Source organism: Sciurus carolinensis, chromosome 2 (assembly GCF_902686445.1).
Source record: "Sciurus carolinensis chromosome 2, mSciCar1.2, whole genome shotgun sequence".
Taxonomy (NCBI): Eukaryota; Metazoa; Chordata; class Mammalia; order Rodentia; family Sciuridae; genus Sciurus; species Sciurus carolinensis.
This window is the reverse complement of record NC_062214.1, coordinates 101,892,787-101,911,305: the sequence shown is the minus strand read 5'-3', so window position 1 is coordinate 101,911,305 and position 18,519 is coordinate 101,892,787. Positions and strand designations below refer to the sequence as shown.

The window sequence follows — 18,519 nt, the reverse complement described above, 5'->3', positions numbered from 1 at the left end:
CTATTTATTTATTTTATTCATTTATTTATATGAGGTGCTGAGAATCGAACCCAGTGCCTCACACATGCTGGGCAAGTGCTCTACCACTGAGCCACAACCTCAGCCACACTTAGATCAACCTTTGATCAACCTTTTACCCATCCCCCCAATATGTTTTTTCAGAGGCTACATTTCAGTGTTTTTTTATCATTTATAATGAACTCTTCTGAGTTAATACCATGAGAAATTTCCACTTTTAGGCCAGATGTTTTGTGCCTTCTGTCTTGAAACCTTCAATACAAACCCCACATGATAACCTGTTAGTACTTTTCCACATGCAAACACTCCAGCTTAAGTCCCTGAATTGCTTTTTTTGAAAAACAGTTTTATCAAGGCATAAATTATATACCGTAAAATTCATCCATGTCTTAGTAAGTATACAATTTAATGATACAAATTACCCTTCTTAGCAAAAACTCTTCAATGCTGTCTTTGGTCTAGGAGAAGACAAGTATCTTGCTATTTTTCCTTTCTGTTCCCAAGATCACTTGTGGTAAGTTGTGTGGGTGTTGCTCCTGGCTGCCACGTGGTTACTTACAAGTGCCCTGTCTGTTGGTTTTTGTTTTCTTTATTCATGTGGATAGGATATTATAGTACCTCATCAAGCGTGAGATTCTCTATGGTTGGGACCCAGGGTCATGGTGATAAGGGGAGTGCCATTTTCCTGAAGAATGGCCTCATTTTTGTTGTGTTATTGACAGGGACCTCGCTTATTCTCTTTTCTTTAGATGGTCAGTGTATACTTTCATCCCACCTAATGAGAATTGTATTATAATTCCAGGGGTTATCAAATCTCTTTGAGTGGTACTATATTCCCTGACCACCTCCATGAAGCATCAAGATACAAACTGTACGCTTATCCCTCTTCAAATACCTATTATAACTGCTTCTCCCTGTTAATCCGAAAATAATTCATAATAACAAAGCTTGGTATGTCCCCAGGCCTCTGAATTGGTTAGAGTAATACCATTGTTATCTCTAAAATAGTTACAAGTGTCTCTGAAGATGTGTATGAAATGCCTTTACCCTGTAGGAGTGAAGCATTGTCTGTCAAGGAGAGTACATTCATACCATCTGGTATACCAGACACATGTATCAGTGACAAATAATGAGGCTAACTAGTACACCCTGAGCATCACTGTTTTTCAAAGAAAAGACATGGGGTGGGAGGAGCTAGGAGAGGCTTTGAAAAGAACAGACTTGAGCTATCTTTAAATTGTGCAGAGTTTAGATAGGATGGAGAAATGACATTTGGAGGTAGGGAGAATTATTGAAAAGAGGTGTATACTACTTCTCATGAGAACAAGTGAGACAGCCAGCGAGGGTAAACTGAGGAAGTTGGCCTGATGAGAGAAGAGGATTCCTGGTGATTCTTAGTAGCAATGGGTATTTGTTTTTTTTGTTTGTTTGTTTTTTGTTTTTTTTTACCAAATTGACCTAAAACACCTAACAAGAAAATTTTCTAAGGAGTCAAATGTTTTAAAAGGTAATTTAGATGACTATAGGCAAGATACACTGGAGTAGGAGACAGGAGTTCAGAGTCATACAAGCAAGGAATTTTGTTTGGAGCCTGGGAAAGAGAGCTTGATAAAACAATGTTTCTGTTTCCTCTCTTTATGAGGTTCCAGAAATTTCACTAACACTGGAAACTTGGGAAGGGGTAGTGTGTAGAGACATAGGGCTTTGAAGTATTGTTGTTTCTCTTGACATTTCCTTAGGGAAGAGGTCTTGAGGAAGACAAGCAAAAACAAAAACAAAAAAACTACCCCAAAACTGTTTCAGAGTTTCAGTTAAATAGAGCCTTTGGTCACAAGCTGTGGAACCTGGGGAAATATATAGTTTTGTATCTCTAAATGATTTTTTGTTGTTGATTGCATAGATCGTTAGTTTTTTTAAATGTTAATGTTCTTTTTTTTTAACATATTTTCCCTAGTGCTGGGTATTGCAGGACCTCATGCATGCTAAGCACACACTCTACCAGTAAGCTACATCTCCAGTCCCTGAAATTTTTTCAATAGGATTGTTTCATGGTTAATGACTCTTGTTTTGTTCTTTCCACAAAGCACTTTTTACTACTACCAGGTTGTGGTGTGCATAATTCAAAAGTCAGAACCAATATTTGTTCCTGGTTTTCTTTTTCTTTTTTTTTTAATTTTAATTTTTATTTGTTGTTCCTTTTTTTTTTTTGATAGTCATCATCAAAATGCAACAGACTATTGAATTGTCCTTCAAATGAAAAATTAATAAATGAACATGATAAAACATTAATAAGGTACCACTGGAAATATAGCACTCTATATTCTCAGCTATCTTGTTTCTAATCTTGTAGGTCCTTCCAAAGTAAAAACACTTATTTTTAAAACTTGAGTGTTTAAAAAGACCTTATAGTTAGGGTTTCTTGCACTGGAGAAAAGTAGGCTACATTTGAGGAATGAATATGAATGAATAATGGAGTGGGGGATCCCTCCAAAACGCCTTAGAATATCACCTGAAATTAAGTCTTTATGAGATTATTTCCCAAAGGTCCCTTTTGCTAAATTCCAAATCCATTTTACTAATCTGTATTTCTTAATCTGAAGTCTTTTTTTTTTCCCCCAATATCTTTAGTACTGTCTCCTCTTGGTTATAAAATGTAGTCAAAATGCAGACAGTAGTTAGATACTTTTAAATTTATTTTAATAAGAGAAAATGAAATAGCCAAACATGGTGACACATACCTGTAATCCCAACAATTTGGGAGTTAGGAGGACCACAAATTCAAGCAACTTAGTTCAGCCTCAACAACTTAGTGAGATCCAGTTCAAAATGAAAAATTAAAAGGGCTGGGGATATAGCTCAGTGGTAAAGTGTCCCTGGGTTTAATTCCCAGTACCAAAAAAAAGAAGAAGAAGAAGAAATGAAATAAGCATCAAGGTAGGAATGAATGTGCTAACTTTAGTATTTTTACTGTAGTAATAAAATTTATACTTAATTTTGTATTTAAACCCTTTTTACATTCATTCCTATGTTTTACTTATTTTTCATTCCTACAATGTATTATGTACTGAGAATTCATGTTTTCCTAGAAACCGTTTAAACTTTATTATGGAATTAAAGGGAAAATAGGAAAGAGGCTCTACAAATTTGCTTTGGTCAGTTTTCTGGAAAGTATTTATTAATATGGTTATAACACTGCCGTTTTTTTTCTCTACTACTTAATGTCAATGGCCCGTTTTCACTTCTTTCCTTCTTTTTAAAATTCATGTAGTTCTGGTTGTTTTTCAAGTCACCGTACTGAAAAATTTTTTTCTTTTTGCATATCTAGCATGATTCAGCTTTCATATTTTTTCTTTCTTCTTGCATGTTGTTCATCTTGGCAATGATGAGGGCAAGTCAGTTTTTTGAGTTAAATGATATTTCCTTTAGAGCCAGAAGTTGCTGAGTCTGTGGAGCCCAGGGACAGAATGAATAGGTTTCATCACTTGGCTAATTCTTACCTGTAGGTAGGTAGTGGCTGTGTTAAGGATTGAGGCAGAATCTGTTCTCAGTGGTGAAAGGCTGTTTAATTTGTAGTGTTTGTCATGGGTATAGAACATTTGGTTCTTAGAACCAGTGCCACATTTGCTGTTCCTCATCTAGCTCAGGAAACTGAGAAGCAATGAACTTGATTAAAGTCACAGAGCACTTTTAAAGTACACAAATCTACTGACCTTAGTTTCATGCTAGGAGCAAAGTGGTAGGCTTTGTCTCCCAAAGAATTTTGCTTTTTTTCTGGGTTTTGTTGTTTTTACTCCTTTGATGGTAATTAAGTTCTGCTAGGTATTTAGGCTTGTTATAGGTCTTAGAGAAGGGCTCTGGAGTATTCATCAAGCAGTCAAAAGGTAGAACATTTTTTTATTCTAGCAAAGATAGGAAGTTTGAGTTTACATAGTGTAGTTAAAATTGAACTTAAACTCTAAGGCTGAAGATTTTCCCATTAAATTTTTAAAATGTAATATCTTATCCCTATTAGGATTCATCTAGACCCACCCTCTCCCAAAAAAAGGAAAAAATAGGATTTTTTTATAAAGAAGAGAAATTATTGGTTCAAAAACCCAATCTGGTCTGGAAGGATGAAAACACTAGTAGAATCTGATAGAATGTATGATACTTTAAGAGCTATTTAGTTTAGATCTTTATCTACTGTACAGTTTGACATTTTGGCCAAGTTCATCCATTATTTTATAGTTAACATAAATAACAATAGTAACTGTGTACTGTGTGTATTTATTTCATAATCACTTTGGGAAATCTTTATATTAAAAACAACCTCTCTGATACTTTCCATATCTTATGGGTTTATTTTGGTGGTTTAGATTAGTTTTGGTAATCCATTAAAATACTTTCTCCCATGGTTTACTGAAGACTTTATTAAAGTGTCTAGAATGCTTGAACAACTTTTATTCAAAATATTCTTTTCTGAAGCCTTTTTAACTCTTGTTTTTGTTTTTTTTTTAAGGAGCACACTTGAGATTGAACCCAGGGGTGCTCTACCACTGAGCCACATCCCCAGGCCTTTTATTTATTTATTTTTTTGAGACAGGGTCTTGCTAAGTTGTTGAGGTCTTAAACTTGGAATCCTCCTGCCTCAGCCTCCTGAGTGTCTGGAATTACAGGCATCCTCCACTGCACCTCCTACTTTTTTTTACTCCTAATCAGTGAGTCTACCAATATCACTGGCAACCTAACAATAGTTATGTACATGTTTATCCAGACACATTTCATTGAATGGTTTTCTCCCAGCAAAAATTTTTCATTTGGGGGAATATATTTCTATGTAAACACATTTTCAGTTGAACAATGATTGTGACACAGTTGTTGATAAATGGCATTGCTAGAAGACAGGATTCTGCATACTTACCTTTGACTATAAAAAGGAAATGGAGACAGAAGAGGCATCCTAGTGATAGCTTCTTTTCAGGCCACCACTCAGGCTGTGTTCTTAGGATGAAAGGGTGACAGGAGAGGGCCCAGAGGAGAATCAGGTTTATTTTTGCTGTTTCCCCAATTTTGTTGGTAACCACTCTTGTAAATTCAGAGACAACAGCAATGTATAAAAGGTTTTAAGTTTGTACTTATATTGAACTTAAACCTACAGTTGAGTGTTACAGTCTCTGTGCCATGTTTGTGCCGTATCTTTGAGCTTTATGATCTCTTAAATTGTAGTTCAAGAAACATTTATAAAGGGGTAAGAGAAAACAGTCTGCTTTATGTAGTTTTCTTAAATCTTTTTCTTTCATTCCCATGGTTTCTTTTTTTTCCCCATGTCTTACCAGTCCTGTACCCAACGCCAAGATAGTACGTTAAACAAGATAGGTACTTAATAAATGTATACAAGTAGATGTTGATTTAAAGATGGAAAAATCGGTAAAGTACAAAAAAGGAAAGTTTGAGAATTCAGAGAGTCCCTGCCAAAATCAAACAAAAAATCAGATTTGAAGCTCAAGAAATTCAGAAGGTTTCACTTGTTTGTAATTTCCTCGCTTGTTTGTTATTTCCGCAATCCCACAGTGCTTGGGACTCGAACTCGGGCCTGGAGTAGGGGAGGCAGGCACTCTACGAGATAGGCTATAAGGCCTGCCCTAAGAAATTCAGAAGGGATGAAACTAAGGAAAGATAATTACCTTTTGTTGATTGCATAAAATTCGTCTTGCTCTCAGTAAGATTTCTTTTAGACCTAGCCCTTGTTTATTTTAGGATTTTGTATATAGTTCAGTGCTTACTCGTTTGGTGGATTAAGACAGTTCTTGCAAGAGGAAGAATGAATCATAGCAATACTTCCCTTTGGGAGAGAGAAAGAAAACCCTAAGATTAATCTCTGTGTTATGCATTTGGAATGGATTCAGTGTTTTGATTGATGGTTGAGCACTGATAAGTTTCCTGCAAACTATCTCTTTTTTTTTTTTTTTTGGTCCACAGCATGACTGGTAGAAGGCTCTCGTGGATTATTGTTGTTAAGGCCACTGAGCTACCAGTCATGCTGACCAACTGAGATAAAGAGCTCTGTAACTTTATTACCCTGAAAACTTGTTCATATGATGTCATTTCTTTTTTAAGATATTTTGAGTTCACAACAAACTTTTAGAAAAGCTTCATCATTTCCTGGTCTACCCAATCTATTAAAAAAACAACCCCCCCCCCAAAAAAAAAAAAAATGAAAACTTTTGGTACTGAGAAACTGGGTATGCTCAGGGTGTGGCTGTTTTGGCATTCATCTTTGGTATGCACAGGGTAACTTCCTCTCTCTGACCTTACCTTTATCTCTGTTGCTACAACTCCACCAAGAAGGAAAAAAGAGGAGGTGGGATAGGAGTAGGAACTGGCTGGTTGCTTTAAGCTAGAAAAGAAAGTGGGTTACTCACGTGGGAACAGTCTCTCAATAGGGTCTCATTGAAAGATTGTTTCTGAAGTGACATGAGCAACCTGTTAAATATTTTCTTGTAATAGTCACAGAAATACTTTGACTGCTTTCTTCCTTAAGATTGTCCTCCCTATGCTGTCTCTAAATTCCTTTCTTTGTTCTGGCCTTAACAAGTTTTTCTGCTTTTAGACTTCAGACTTAATTTTCTTTCCTTGTGCTTTTGGGATCTACAGATCTCATTTTAAAAAACCGAAAATGGCAGCCACTTGCAGTGATGATGCATATCTGTTATACCAGTGATTTGGGGGAGGCTGCAGCAGGAGGATCACATCTTCCAAGCTAGTCTCAGCAATTTAGTAAGATCCTTAGCAACTTAGCAAGACCCTGTCTCAAAAAATTAAAAATAAATAAATAAACTGGGCATGGTGGCACACATCGATAATCCTAGTGCTTCAGGAGAATCACAAGGTTAAAGCCAGTCTCAGTAACTTAGTGAGGCCATAAGCAACTTAGTGAGACCCTGTCTCAAAATAAGAAATAAGAAAGTCTGGAGATGAGGCTCAGTTCAGTCCCCAGTACCAAAAATAAACAAAATAAAAATTCAAGATGGCATCAGTAACAAAGGCAGGGCTACTTTAATCTCATACTTGAGTTGGTTAGTTTCTGTGTATCTTTTACACATAATAATCAGCCGTCATTTTCTCAAACTTCTGTGTGCAAAGCAGCTTATATCAGAAGTGCCCACATCTGGGTCCACCGTTGCTTCTCAAGAACACCAAGAAAGTCATTTAAAGCACTGTCTTTGAGGCTTTTTTTTTTTTTTTAACAGAAAAGCCAGTAAATTGATAGATATAGCATCCAGTTTATTTTTTTATGTGCCTATGTAAAAAAGTCTTATTTACTATTAAAGTAATATGTAATATATACACCTAAAACAAAATGAGTTTTCTTTTTTGGAAGGTAAATACTATATGCGCAATGCTTTAGAAGCGGTAGACACTGAATGTGGTATGAATGTTGGTGTCCCTTCCTTCTGCCCCCAAATTCATTGTTGAAAACATAATCACCAATGTGATGGTATTAAGGAAGTGGGACCTTTGGAAGGTGATTTGGAAATGAGGGCAGAGCCCTCATGAATGGGATTAGTGCCCTTATAAAAGAGATTCCAGAGCACTGCCTTTGCCTCTTCTGCCTCATAAGGACACACAGCTAGAAGCCACCATCTGTGAATCAGAAAGTGGACCCTCACCAGACTCTCAATCTCCTGGCCTCTTGATCTTGGACTTCCCAACCTTCAGAACTGTGAGAACTAATGTTTATTTTAAAATACTAGTTTATAAACTAGTGTTTATAAAAGCTACCTAGTTTATAGCATTTTGCCATAGTGGCTCTAATAGACTAAGACAGACACTGAGTAAATTGTTTGGTTATAATTAGTGTTTTTAGAATCGTAAACTGGTAAAGAGGAAATAACCTGTGAGACTTTTCCTTTTCTTCAACTGCATGAGTCTTTTTTTCTTCCACCATACAGCTTGCTTCAGTACCAACAGCCTATCAGCATAGAGACGAGGCATTCATTTAGGGTCAAGGTTTGCTCTGGTACCAGGCATTGTGAGAAGCCCTGGGAGATCTTATGAGACTCTGAAAAGTCCCTTGCAGTTGAGGAATTCACCCTACTATTCTGACAGATACCTATATTCAACCTGTGCTTTAGCTATCTCAGGAATAAATAGAAGTCTTTCTTTACTTTTAGCCTTCTCCATCAATGGGAATGTTCCTCAAAACAGCAGAAATGAAACTCAAGCCTAACATTAAATAATAGAGCATTTAGATGTTTTAAATGTTAAAATCCCAGGCAGAGATAATTATTAAAAAAAAAAGAGGAATATTTATTTGAAAAAAAATTTTTAAATATTTTTTTTTAGTTGTAGATGAACACAATACCTTTATTTTATTTATTTTATGTGGTGCTTACAATCAAACCCAGTGTCTCACACGTGCTAGGCAAGCGCTCTATCATTGAGCTACAACTACAGCCCCCTATTTGAAAAATTTTTACCAAAGTAATTTAAAGCAGATACTTAGGAAATTATTTTTTTCTTACAAAATTATTGACTAGTGAACCATATTCAGTTCAAAGAATCACATGGATATTATCCAGAGGGAATATTTTAATCTTGACCACTATTTAGTTGTATCAACAGTGAAGCATTTTTGCCAGACTTAATGATACACCTGGCGATTTGGGAGGCTGAGGCAAGAAGGGCCACAAATTTGAGGCCACCCTGGGCAACTTAGTGAGACCCTGTCTCAAAAGAAAAAATAAAAAAGGGCTAGGGATGTAGCTCAGTGGTAGAGTACCCCTGGGTTCCATCTCCAGTGCCACAAAGAACAACAAAATGAAACATTTTTATTTAAAAACAAACAAATGTAATCACTAAAAGTTTTCTTCAGGGACTGGGGTTGTGGCTCAGTGGTAGAGCGCTTGCCTTACACATGTGGGGCACTGGGTTCAATCCTCAGAACTACATAAAAATAAATAAGTAAATAAATAAATAAATAAAATAAAGGTATTATATTCATCTACAACTAAAAAAAAAAAAGTTTTATTCAGCATGAAAAGATAATGAGACCAACAGTCAATATCTGAAACAACAATGCTAAATTTAATGCTTATTCTTAAGGGAGACCTATTCTGGCCAGGCATAGTTTGTCTGAGCAAAAGAGACCATTTGTTTGTTTTGTTTTGTTTTTTCCAAGGATTTGGGGGAAGTATGAAACTCAGGGTTGGGGAAATTTCAGAGACCATCATGGGTTGACAGCTGGAAAACATGATTATGATTGTTTAGCTGGCACTCAGGAGTGTTTATTGGAGTTACTGTATTCCTGATTATCAGAAGTGAGCCGCTAACAGTGACTGATGGTCTTGCAAAGGCAAATTGTTGATCATTTTTTGATGACTACTTATTATCAATGGCTGCAGAAAAAAGTCTTTTCCAAGTTTGTGGAAACTTAATTTTTAACATAAAATGTATGTAATTGTACAAAGCAAATGTGTGTTAAGTATTTTTTACATACAACTTAAAAGGGAGAAAGTCTTAAATGTTCAGTTTAATGAATTTTCTACATCTGTATATACCTGTGTAACTGCTACCTAATTCAAGAATATATCATAGTTTCATTATCCCAGAATGGTCTCTAATGACCCTACCTAATCAATATCCCTATTATTATTTTCATCCCCATTGATTAATTATTACCTGTTCTTGAATTTCATAAAATGAAAGTTTGTAGTTTGTATTATTTCCTAATTGTTTTTTTTTTAATTTCTCCCAACATAATACATGAGATTCTTTTTGTACATATCAGTACTTGGTTTTTATAACTAAGTAATTTTCCATTGTATGAATTCATTTGTGTGTACTCTTGAACATTTGGTCATTTCTAGTTTAGGCATTTAATGAGTAAAGCTGCTATGAAGATTTTGTACATCTTTTTTTATGAACATGAGTAGTCAACTAGTATACAACTAGGAACGAAATTTCAGTGTCAGTATGGTGCGTGTGTGTTTACATTTTGCAGATACTGCCGAAATAGTTTTTAGTAGTTAATTCGGTTTGTACTCCACCAGCAACTTATGAGGGTTTTAGTTGCTCCATGTCTTTGCCAGTACTTAGAATTGGCATTCTTTTGAGTTTTGGACTAGGGGTTAGAGAGGAAGGGCAACAAGAAGAATCCCTAATGTGCTGAAACTGTTTGATACCTTCACTGTGGTGGTGGATACATGAACCTGCACAATTAAATGAAGTGTGCATGTTTACAAGTAAAACTGGGAGAATTGGAATAAGATCAGTGGACTATGTCAAGGTCAGTATCCTCATTGGGATTCTGTAGTTTTGCAAAATATTACCATTATGGGGAACTGGTGAAAGGAATTCTTCTTTATTATTTTTCACAACTGCTTGTGAGTCCAATTATCTCAGGGTTTTTCTTTGTTTTTTTGTTTTTGAAGTACAGGGTATCGAATGGGGGTACTTTACCACTGAGCTATATCGCCAGACCTTTTTATTTTTTTGTTTCAATACAGGGCCTTACTAAGTTGCCCAGGCTGATCTCAAATTTGTAATCCTTCTACTTTAGCCTTCCAAATTACTGGGATTATAGGGTGTACCACTGTGCCTAGGTAGGTAAGTTATTTTTAAGTGTGGAGAAGGGTCCAGATTGGAGACACAAATTTGAGATTTGTCAGTATATGAAATCACGAGGGGTGAATGTAGAAAGAGAACCATGGAACCAAGTCCTGAAGGCTTTCTAACATTTAAAGATGAGGAAGGTGAAGAGGAACTAGCAGAACAGAATGAAATGGGGCAGCCAGGGAGATAAGGAAGGACCAAAAATACTGTCCCCAAAACCAAGTGAGGAAATTGTTTTATTATCAGGGGCTGCTTCTGATAGCTCTCATGAGATGACGGCTAAGAATTGAGAGTTGGATTTGGAACTGTGCATGTCATTGCTGACAAAGTCAATTTGAATGAAGTGAGGGATAGGAATGAAAGCCAGATTGGAAAAGATTCAACAAAATGAGGACTTGAAGTACTGAATGTAGGTGATTTGTTAAAGGACTTTTGCTCTAAAGTGGAGCCAAGACAGAGTAGTGTTTGGAAAGGAATATGAAGTTGAGAGAAAACTTATTTTTAATTTGGGTGATACCTTTCAGTCTCTATGCTAATGGTCATGATCCAGTAAAGATAGAGCACAATTACTGGAGTAATCTTGTACAAATGAACAAGGATGGTATCTGGTTACAAAAGGCAGGGTTGGCTTTAGATAAGAGTCTGGACAGTTTATCCATGAAAGCAAGAGAGAAAGTAGAATGTATGGGTACAGATGCAGGTAAGTTGGTAGATGTGGTAGGAGCTTGGATGTGCTATTGCAATTGCTTACATATACTCTGTGAAATATTAAGGGTAAGGTATTCATCAAAGAGTAAGGTGCAGACAGCATTAAAGATTTGAGAAAAAAAGAGGTGGAAGCCAGGTATGTGGTACACACCTAGTGACTTGGAATTTTGAGGAAGGAGGATCATAAGTTCAAAGTCAGCCTCTACAACTTGTTGAGACCTTGTCTCAAAATAAAAAATAAAAAAGTCTGGGAATGTGGCTTAGTGGTAGAGCACCCTTGGGTTCAGTACCTAGTACCCAGGGTGAAAAAGGGGGATAAGTCATCCAAGAGTGGAAGAGTGACTGGACTAGGATTTGAAACAGAAGAATTATGAGGCAGTACTCTGATGATAGTGGTGATGAATTTTAAAATATGGCCAATTTGTGTGTTTTTCTCCAGCTTCATCTGCCATTCTGGTGCTGATGAGAAGTAGAAGAGTTAGTTTTAATCAGAATTGGTGTTTTCCAGTGGAGTTCCAGAGAGAAACAGTCAAGGGCGTTGGGAGTTAAGAAGGTGTACATGTACTGACTGATGTTGAAAAAGTGTAGAGGATAACCGTGGAAATGTGGGGCTGAGGTAGGCTGGAGGACTGGACCATCAGGGAAAGGTGGAGGAACCCAGAGACCAGGCGTTAGAGAGTCAGCTACTTAGATTTTGAAGTCAATGATTGTGGGAGGACAAATGTATGACCATCTTTTCTTCAGCAGTTTGACTAATAAATATTAAAAATACTGGAAAGAAAACAAGCTAGAAACAGTTGTTTGATTCTTTTTCAAAAAAACATAATAAGGCTGGGCACTGTGGCACACACCTATAGTCCTAGTGGTCAGGCAGGAAGATCAAGAGTTCCAAGCCAGAGGGCTGGGGATATAGCTCAGTTGGTAGAGTGCTTGCCTTGCAAACCCAAGGCCCTGGGTTCAATCCCCAGCACCACAAAAAAAAAAAAAGGAAAGAAAAAAAAGAGTTCCAAGCCAACCTCAGCAACTTAATATAGCCCTAAGCAACTCAGTAAGACCCTGTCTCTAAATAAAATACAAAAAAGGGCTTGGGTTGTGGCTTCAGTGGTCAAGTGCCCTGGGTTCAATCCCTAGGACAAAAAAAAAAAAAAAAAAAAAAATATATATATATATATTGCTTCATTTTAGACTTAGCTCCTTGCAAAAGATTATACCAAAAACAATAATAAAAACACAGTGCTTTTGTGTAGCCTACAAATGTTAAAGGATAGCCAGCAAATGTTTTATAATAATTTTTGGTTGGTTTTTACATTCACTTAGTTAATTGGTCATTTTTATATAGGTTCGTAAAAATGTCATTAGGACAGTTCATAATATGGACCTCAAAACAGACCAATATGAAACTATTAACCAATAAATTTTTTTGTAGAAGACCTAGAAATATAGGTTACATAGGCTCATGTTCAGCTCCTCAGAAAAAAAAAACAGGCATATAATAAAAAATATTGTTTAATACTAAAGGAAATCGACTTGGGAATCATCCCAAGTGCCTTTCTTCTTGTTATCCTTTCACAACAGGCCTATTAACATGTCATTTCGGCTGTACTCCTGAAATGTGTCATGTTTGTCCACTTCTTTGCATCTGCATGGCCACAACTGTAGGCAAATTTACCACTGTTTCTCACCCAGACTGTTGTTCTTAGCACAGTTCTAGGACAAGTGAGTCACCAAATGAGTAACTTTCAAGTCCTAGCTCAAAAGTTACTTTTCACAGCAGTCTATCTGAACCACTTAAAGTAACCTCCCTGACCTTCCACCTCATAGCATTTTTCTGGGTTTTTTCCTTATAGTACTTACTGCTATCAGGTATTATCATGTTTCTTTGTTCCTTTTTTTTTTTTTTTAATCCATATGCCACCATTAAGGTAAATCAGAGTGAGGAACTTGTCTGTCTTACTTATTGCTTATTCCTGTTGTCTAGAACAAGTCGATTTTTGGCACAGGAGATGTTAAGAAATATTTGTCAAATGAACAATAAATATATTGGAAAACAGATATTCATCTAGAAATCTTGAGACTGAAAAAAATGTCTGATCTTGAGAGTAAAGAAAACAGTACCCACGAGTACCAGGAGAAACCAGAAGACATAATCTTGAAACAAATGTGTATAAAGGGTAGGCCTCCTACAGCCGAAGTGGGCCAACATGAGGCATGAGGAGAAACTCATTTCTTAAAATCAAGTTTTCATCAAGTGTATTTAATTTCAGAGGTCCAAAGACTGATGATCAGGTATTTTTTTGTTTTGCTTTTACTTTAACTGGAGATCAGCAGAGAAGTCATTATACCAAACCAAAATGGGTTGACAGTAGGAAAGAAAAGTGGATCATGTAGAAACCGGAAAGAACTAGCAACAGTATCAAACATTAATTCTCATTCCCTATTTATTTTTGATAAGAAAAAATAGAGTTAAGGGAGCAAGAGAATACTAGCTATCTGAGGGAGGAAGATGGAAGGGAAGAAGAGAAAGTAGAGAATAATACATGACTTAATTAAATAAAATTTGGCTTAGTTATAAGTGGAAACCCATTTCCAAGAAGAGAATCTATGCCCTGCAAGGTGCTTAGTGTCTAGCAGTTGAGGCAGGTGACTGACTAACTCTAATAGTGTAATTATTCATTTGAACAATTTGAAGTGAGGTTGAGTGGTGCATTTAGATGGTAGCTGGCCAGCCAGTCCTGGGATAGGATTTCACGTGGTGGTCCACAACTTTATTTTTACAGAGTTCCAATATCAATCTACCAACAGGACCCTAATCTCTTAAAAATTAACCAATACTAATCATACTTATAAAAGACAAGCCACAATGTCTACTAATTTACAGTGAGGAAAGCTACATGAATAGCTAAGTTTTAAATAGATTACTTGATGAACATGAAGAAAAATAAGGTAAATCAATGGGTGATATAAATGTTGAATGCCATCAGGTTTTGTTCACCTGCTGCTTGTCTGTACCAAGGGCTTAACTTATGGGAACCGGCCAGGCAACTGTGGTCGGAACACCATGGCCCCCTCATGGTTTAACAAACAGCCAAATCTGTCTTGATGAACTTCATTTTCTTATACCGACATGCTTACTACTTTCTTTAGTTATATTACTATTATTTTACAGTTATTTTTCTAGTCATTTTTTGGGGAAACATTCTTTTGCCATTGTATAATTGTACAGTAAGGTATTCATTTACAAAAACGGAAGGCCAGATTTCGCCCACTGACTATAGTTTACCTAAACCTGTTATGAGTAATATGTGAAACTATATGAGGTTTTAGAACCAGAGGATAATAGGATCACACATGTGCATAAAAGACACAACACATAAGAGTCTGAAAACTACAAGCCCACCTTATAAAAATGGTGATGAAATGGAGCTGACAACTCAGAAAAACAGATTGCTGACTCATGTAATTCTACAGTTGTTTTTTTAACACAGAGTTAAGACCTTACTCTATAAAAATATAAAACTAGAAGAATATAGGTAGAGATTGGTTAAGGAGCGTTGAACAATGTTTCCCAAACATTCATAATTAAAAAAAAATTTTTTTTAGTTGTAAATGGACACAATGCCTTTATTTTATTTGTTTATTTTTATGTTATGCTGAGGATCAAACCTAGTGCCTCATACATGCTAGGCAAGTGCTCTACAACTCTACAACTGAACTATAACCCCCGCCCAAACATTCATAATTTATAAGCCCCTTTTAAAGAAAAAAAATGTGGATCCTAATATTAACTAATGTTTTCTGCTAATACTAAATTGCTGTTGATGGGAATATGGTATTGACTGCTTTACTATAAATTCTCATTTAAAAAAAAACATTGACCCATGATTTTGTTGCACTCTACAGGTAGAGGACCACTGCTCTAAAAAGTGAGCCTTTCTTCAAATTTCCCCTGCATTGCCCTTCATTGAATGATCAGTACCTTCCAATGAATCTACAAAATAGACTGTATTATTTTAATAGAAAAAAAAATAATCTCAGAGTACTTGTAAGCCTTTTGTCTTAAAATTAGAAGCACAAAGTGAAGGTTTAACGATCTTAGTAATGACAACAATGATAATGATTTGTTCAAAAAAATAAAAGAAAAAAACTCAGGGCAATTGCTAACCAGATGAGTCCCCAGTAGAACAGGTGTAAGCCAGGCTTGTCTTGTGCAGTTAAACAACATGCTTGCAATTTAATATCTGCATAAGCAAATTCTGTTTATTGACTTGTTATGGGACCAAAAACGTATGCTAGTCAGATTGCATGCTATCAGATGCCTGAATTGAACTTTCCTTTCTTTTATATGGTGTGAAAACAGTTCTGTTCAGAGGAGATGAAAACACATAAAAGGGTCCTTAATGTTATTGGTTCGTAGAGGGAGATATATTAGTTAAATATCAAATTGGGAAACTTGGAGGAAAGAGGTAGCAGAGGACATCCATTCAATTTTGAAGTAGTGAGCATTTTTCAGCCTAGAAAAAATTAAATCACTAAGTCCAAGGATTATTCCTTTTTTTAATTTTTACTTTTAAAATTTTGTTGCTGAATTATAATTATATATAATAGTGAGATTCATTATACCATATTTGTATATGTGCATAACATTTGCTTGATCTTCTTCCCCAGGCAAGGATTATTTCTTATTCCCACAGAAACATTTTGTGAGACAGTTTATATACATGGCTAGAATTTATAGAAGTACTTGATTTTTTACTTCCCATTTTGCATGTGACATTTTGCTAAATATCCTTTCCCGTAGAACAGTCCTGTTGTATCTAGAGAGATGCTGCTCGTTTACTAATTTCACAGCTATTTAGAAGAGCCTCACCATAAGGAAAGGGGAAGGTTCTCCCACTCTTGTAGGCAGGATTTCCTGCCTATCCCTGCCAGTCAGTGGCATATCTTAGTATGATATCTTAGTATGATTTTGAGTATATCTCTGAAACATTTTCAGAATGCTGTACTTTTTCTTTTAAAAATACCTTTCAGGAAAATTTTTTTTTTATTTTTTCTTTTTTGTTACTGGGATTGAACCCAGAGGGTGCTTTATCACTGAGTCATATCCCTAATCCTTTTTATTTTTTATTTGAGACAGGGTCTCACTAAGTTGCGTAGGGCCTTGCTGAGTTTCTGGGACTGACCTTCAACTTGTGAACAGTCCTTCTTCAGCCTCCCCAGTTGCTGGGATTGCAGACAAGCGCCACCACACTCAGCTCAGGAAAATATTTTCAAATGTACCTTTTCAAAAGATGTTTCTTTCTAGTAGCAAGAGACCATTCCCTCCATGGGGAGCACATTGATATTCTCTCTGTTTTAATATTGGTTAATATTGTTTTATTTTTCTCCTAAATAGATTATAGTAAAACTTATATACCTTAAACATATGCTGAAGCAAAATAATCTGGTAGAATAATTTGAAGTCACCAATGGAAATAAATTTATTTTGGAATATATAATAATTTCGTTCCAAAAATTCAGTTATCAGAAAATTATCTAAAATTATCTAATTATCAGTTATCTAAAATCTATCAAGTATCTGGGGTTTTTTTGTTGTTGTTAAATATTTTTGCAGTTATAGATGGATATTACCTTTATTTATATGTGGTGCTGAGAATCGAACCCAGTGCCTCACACCTGGCAAGGCAAGTGCTCTACCACTGAGCCACAAATAACGGTTTCAGTGTATCTATTCCCTCCTGTTTTTTCCCAGTTGATTATTTTGCCAACAAAAAATGAATGATTAAGAGTAGCATGTGATACATGATTAAACAATATATGTCACATGGAAGTAGCATTTTACTTGTCAGAATAATAGATGTAGCACATATGAGATAACATAATATTTAAAATGTTTTTGTTTCTTCATAGCTTTAAGAAAAAGTCAAAATCACTTCTGACTATATTGAATATCAAAAATCAAGTGACTTCCTACACTGCAGATCATGGCATTACCATTCCGGAAGGACTTAGAAAAGTACAAGGACCTGGATGAAGATGAACTTCTTGGGAATCTGTCAGAAGTAGAACTGAAACAACTAGAAACTGTGCTGGACGATCTTGACCCTGAGGTAGGTTCTAGCTGAGGAAGAGAAATGAAATAACTCTTCAACCCCTTTGGAACAAAGTAACTGCCTTTTATCAGTTTGTTTTCTCATGCCTTTTTTTTTGGAGCTCTCTTCCTCCTCTTTATCCAGATGAACTTGCTTTTTGCTTCCTCTCCAGTTCCTCCAATTCTGCCTCCACATCTTTATGACATGACTATTCTAAACTATCATCTCTAGCATTAGTGCGTTTGAACATCTCCTGAATTTATTTCTCTTCTAAGAAATCTTTTCTCTTTGTGCAGGAAAGAATGTTTTTGGTTAAGTTTAGCAGATGATTAGCTCTTTTATATACTGACCTCTTCTGTCTCTTCAGAGCCTCTATAGCAAGATGATTCCAGTGTACAGTGCCTTTAGCAGGTTCTTCGTGACCTTAAACCTAATTGTTACCTTGCTGAGAGATGCTGACCAAAGGGCATGTTTGTAGTCATTGGTAGAATAGATCTGAGTAGCCTCTCGGCAGTACAACAGTTAACTGTGGAGTAGATCTAAAAATGGATACATGGGTGTTATTCCCTACCTCTTAAGTTGTAAATATTATGGCAAAATGCCTTTAATACACCTAACTTTTTAAACATCATAACTTTGCCTAGCCTACTTAAAAATGCTCAGAACACTTTAGTTAGTCTGCAGTTGAGCAAGTTATGTAACACAGAGCCTGTTTTATAATAAAATGTTGACTGTCTCATGTAATTTATTGAATACTGTACTGAAGGTGAAAAGCAGAATGATTGTATTCAGTTCACTTTCTGCACCATCTTAAAGTTGAACTATTGTAAGCCAAAGATGTTTCCATGGGTATACATGTTTTAATTTGCAAAGTAAATGTTATTTGTTTTACAAATTGCACAAGGGGATAGGCAGCAGGAGAGAACCTAAAAATATTGGTTATTTGCTAGAATTTACCACATATTTCTTTATGCCCAGCCATTGATTTTAAGTGCCATTTAAGAATTGAGGTAAACCAAGTACAGTGGCATATACCTGTAATCCCAGGGACATGGGAGGCTGAGGCAGGAGGATTGCAAGTTCAAAACCAGCCTTAGTAACTTAGTGAGGC

General features: G+C 35.9%; 1 protein-coding gene across 1 annotated transcript in view; it reads left to right on the top strand.

Annotated features, from left to right (window-relative positions):
* Tmod3 (tropomodulin 3) overlaps window positions 1-18,519 on the top strand; it is an 81,483-nt gene that overhangs the window by 15,115 nt on the left and 47,849 nt on the right. Inside the window, exon 2 of the mRNA XM_047542081.1 lies at window positions 17,227-17,426. Coding sequence (XP_047398037.1) covers window positions 17,301-17,426 — 126 coding nt within the window. The 5' untranslated portion in view covers window positions 17,227-17,300. The remainder of the gene's footprint in view (window positions 1-17,226; window positions 17,427-18,519) is intronic.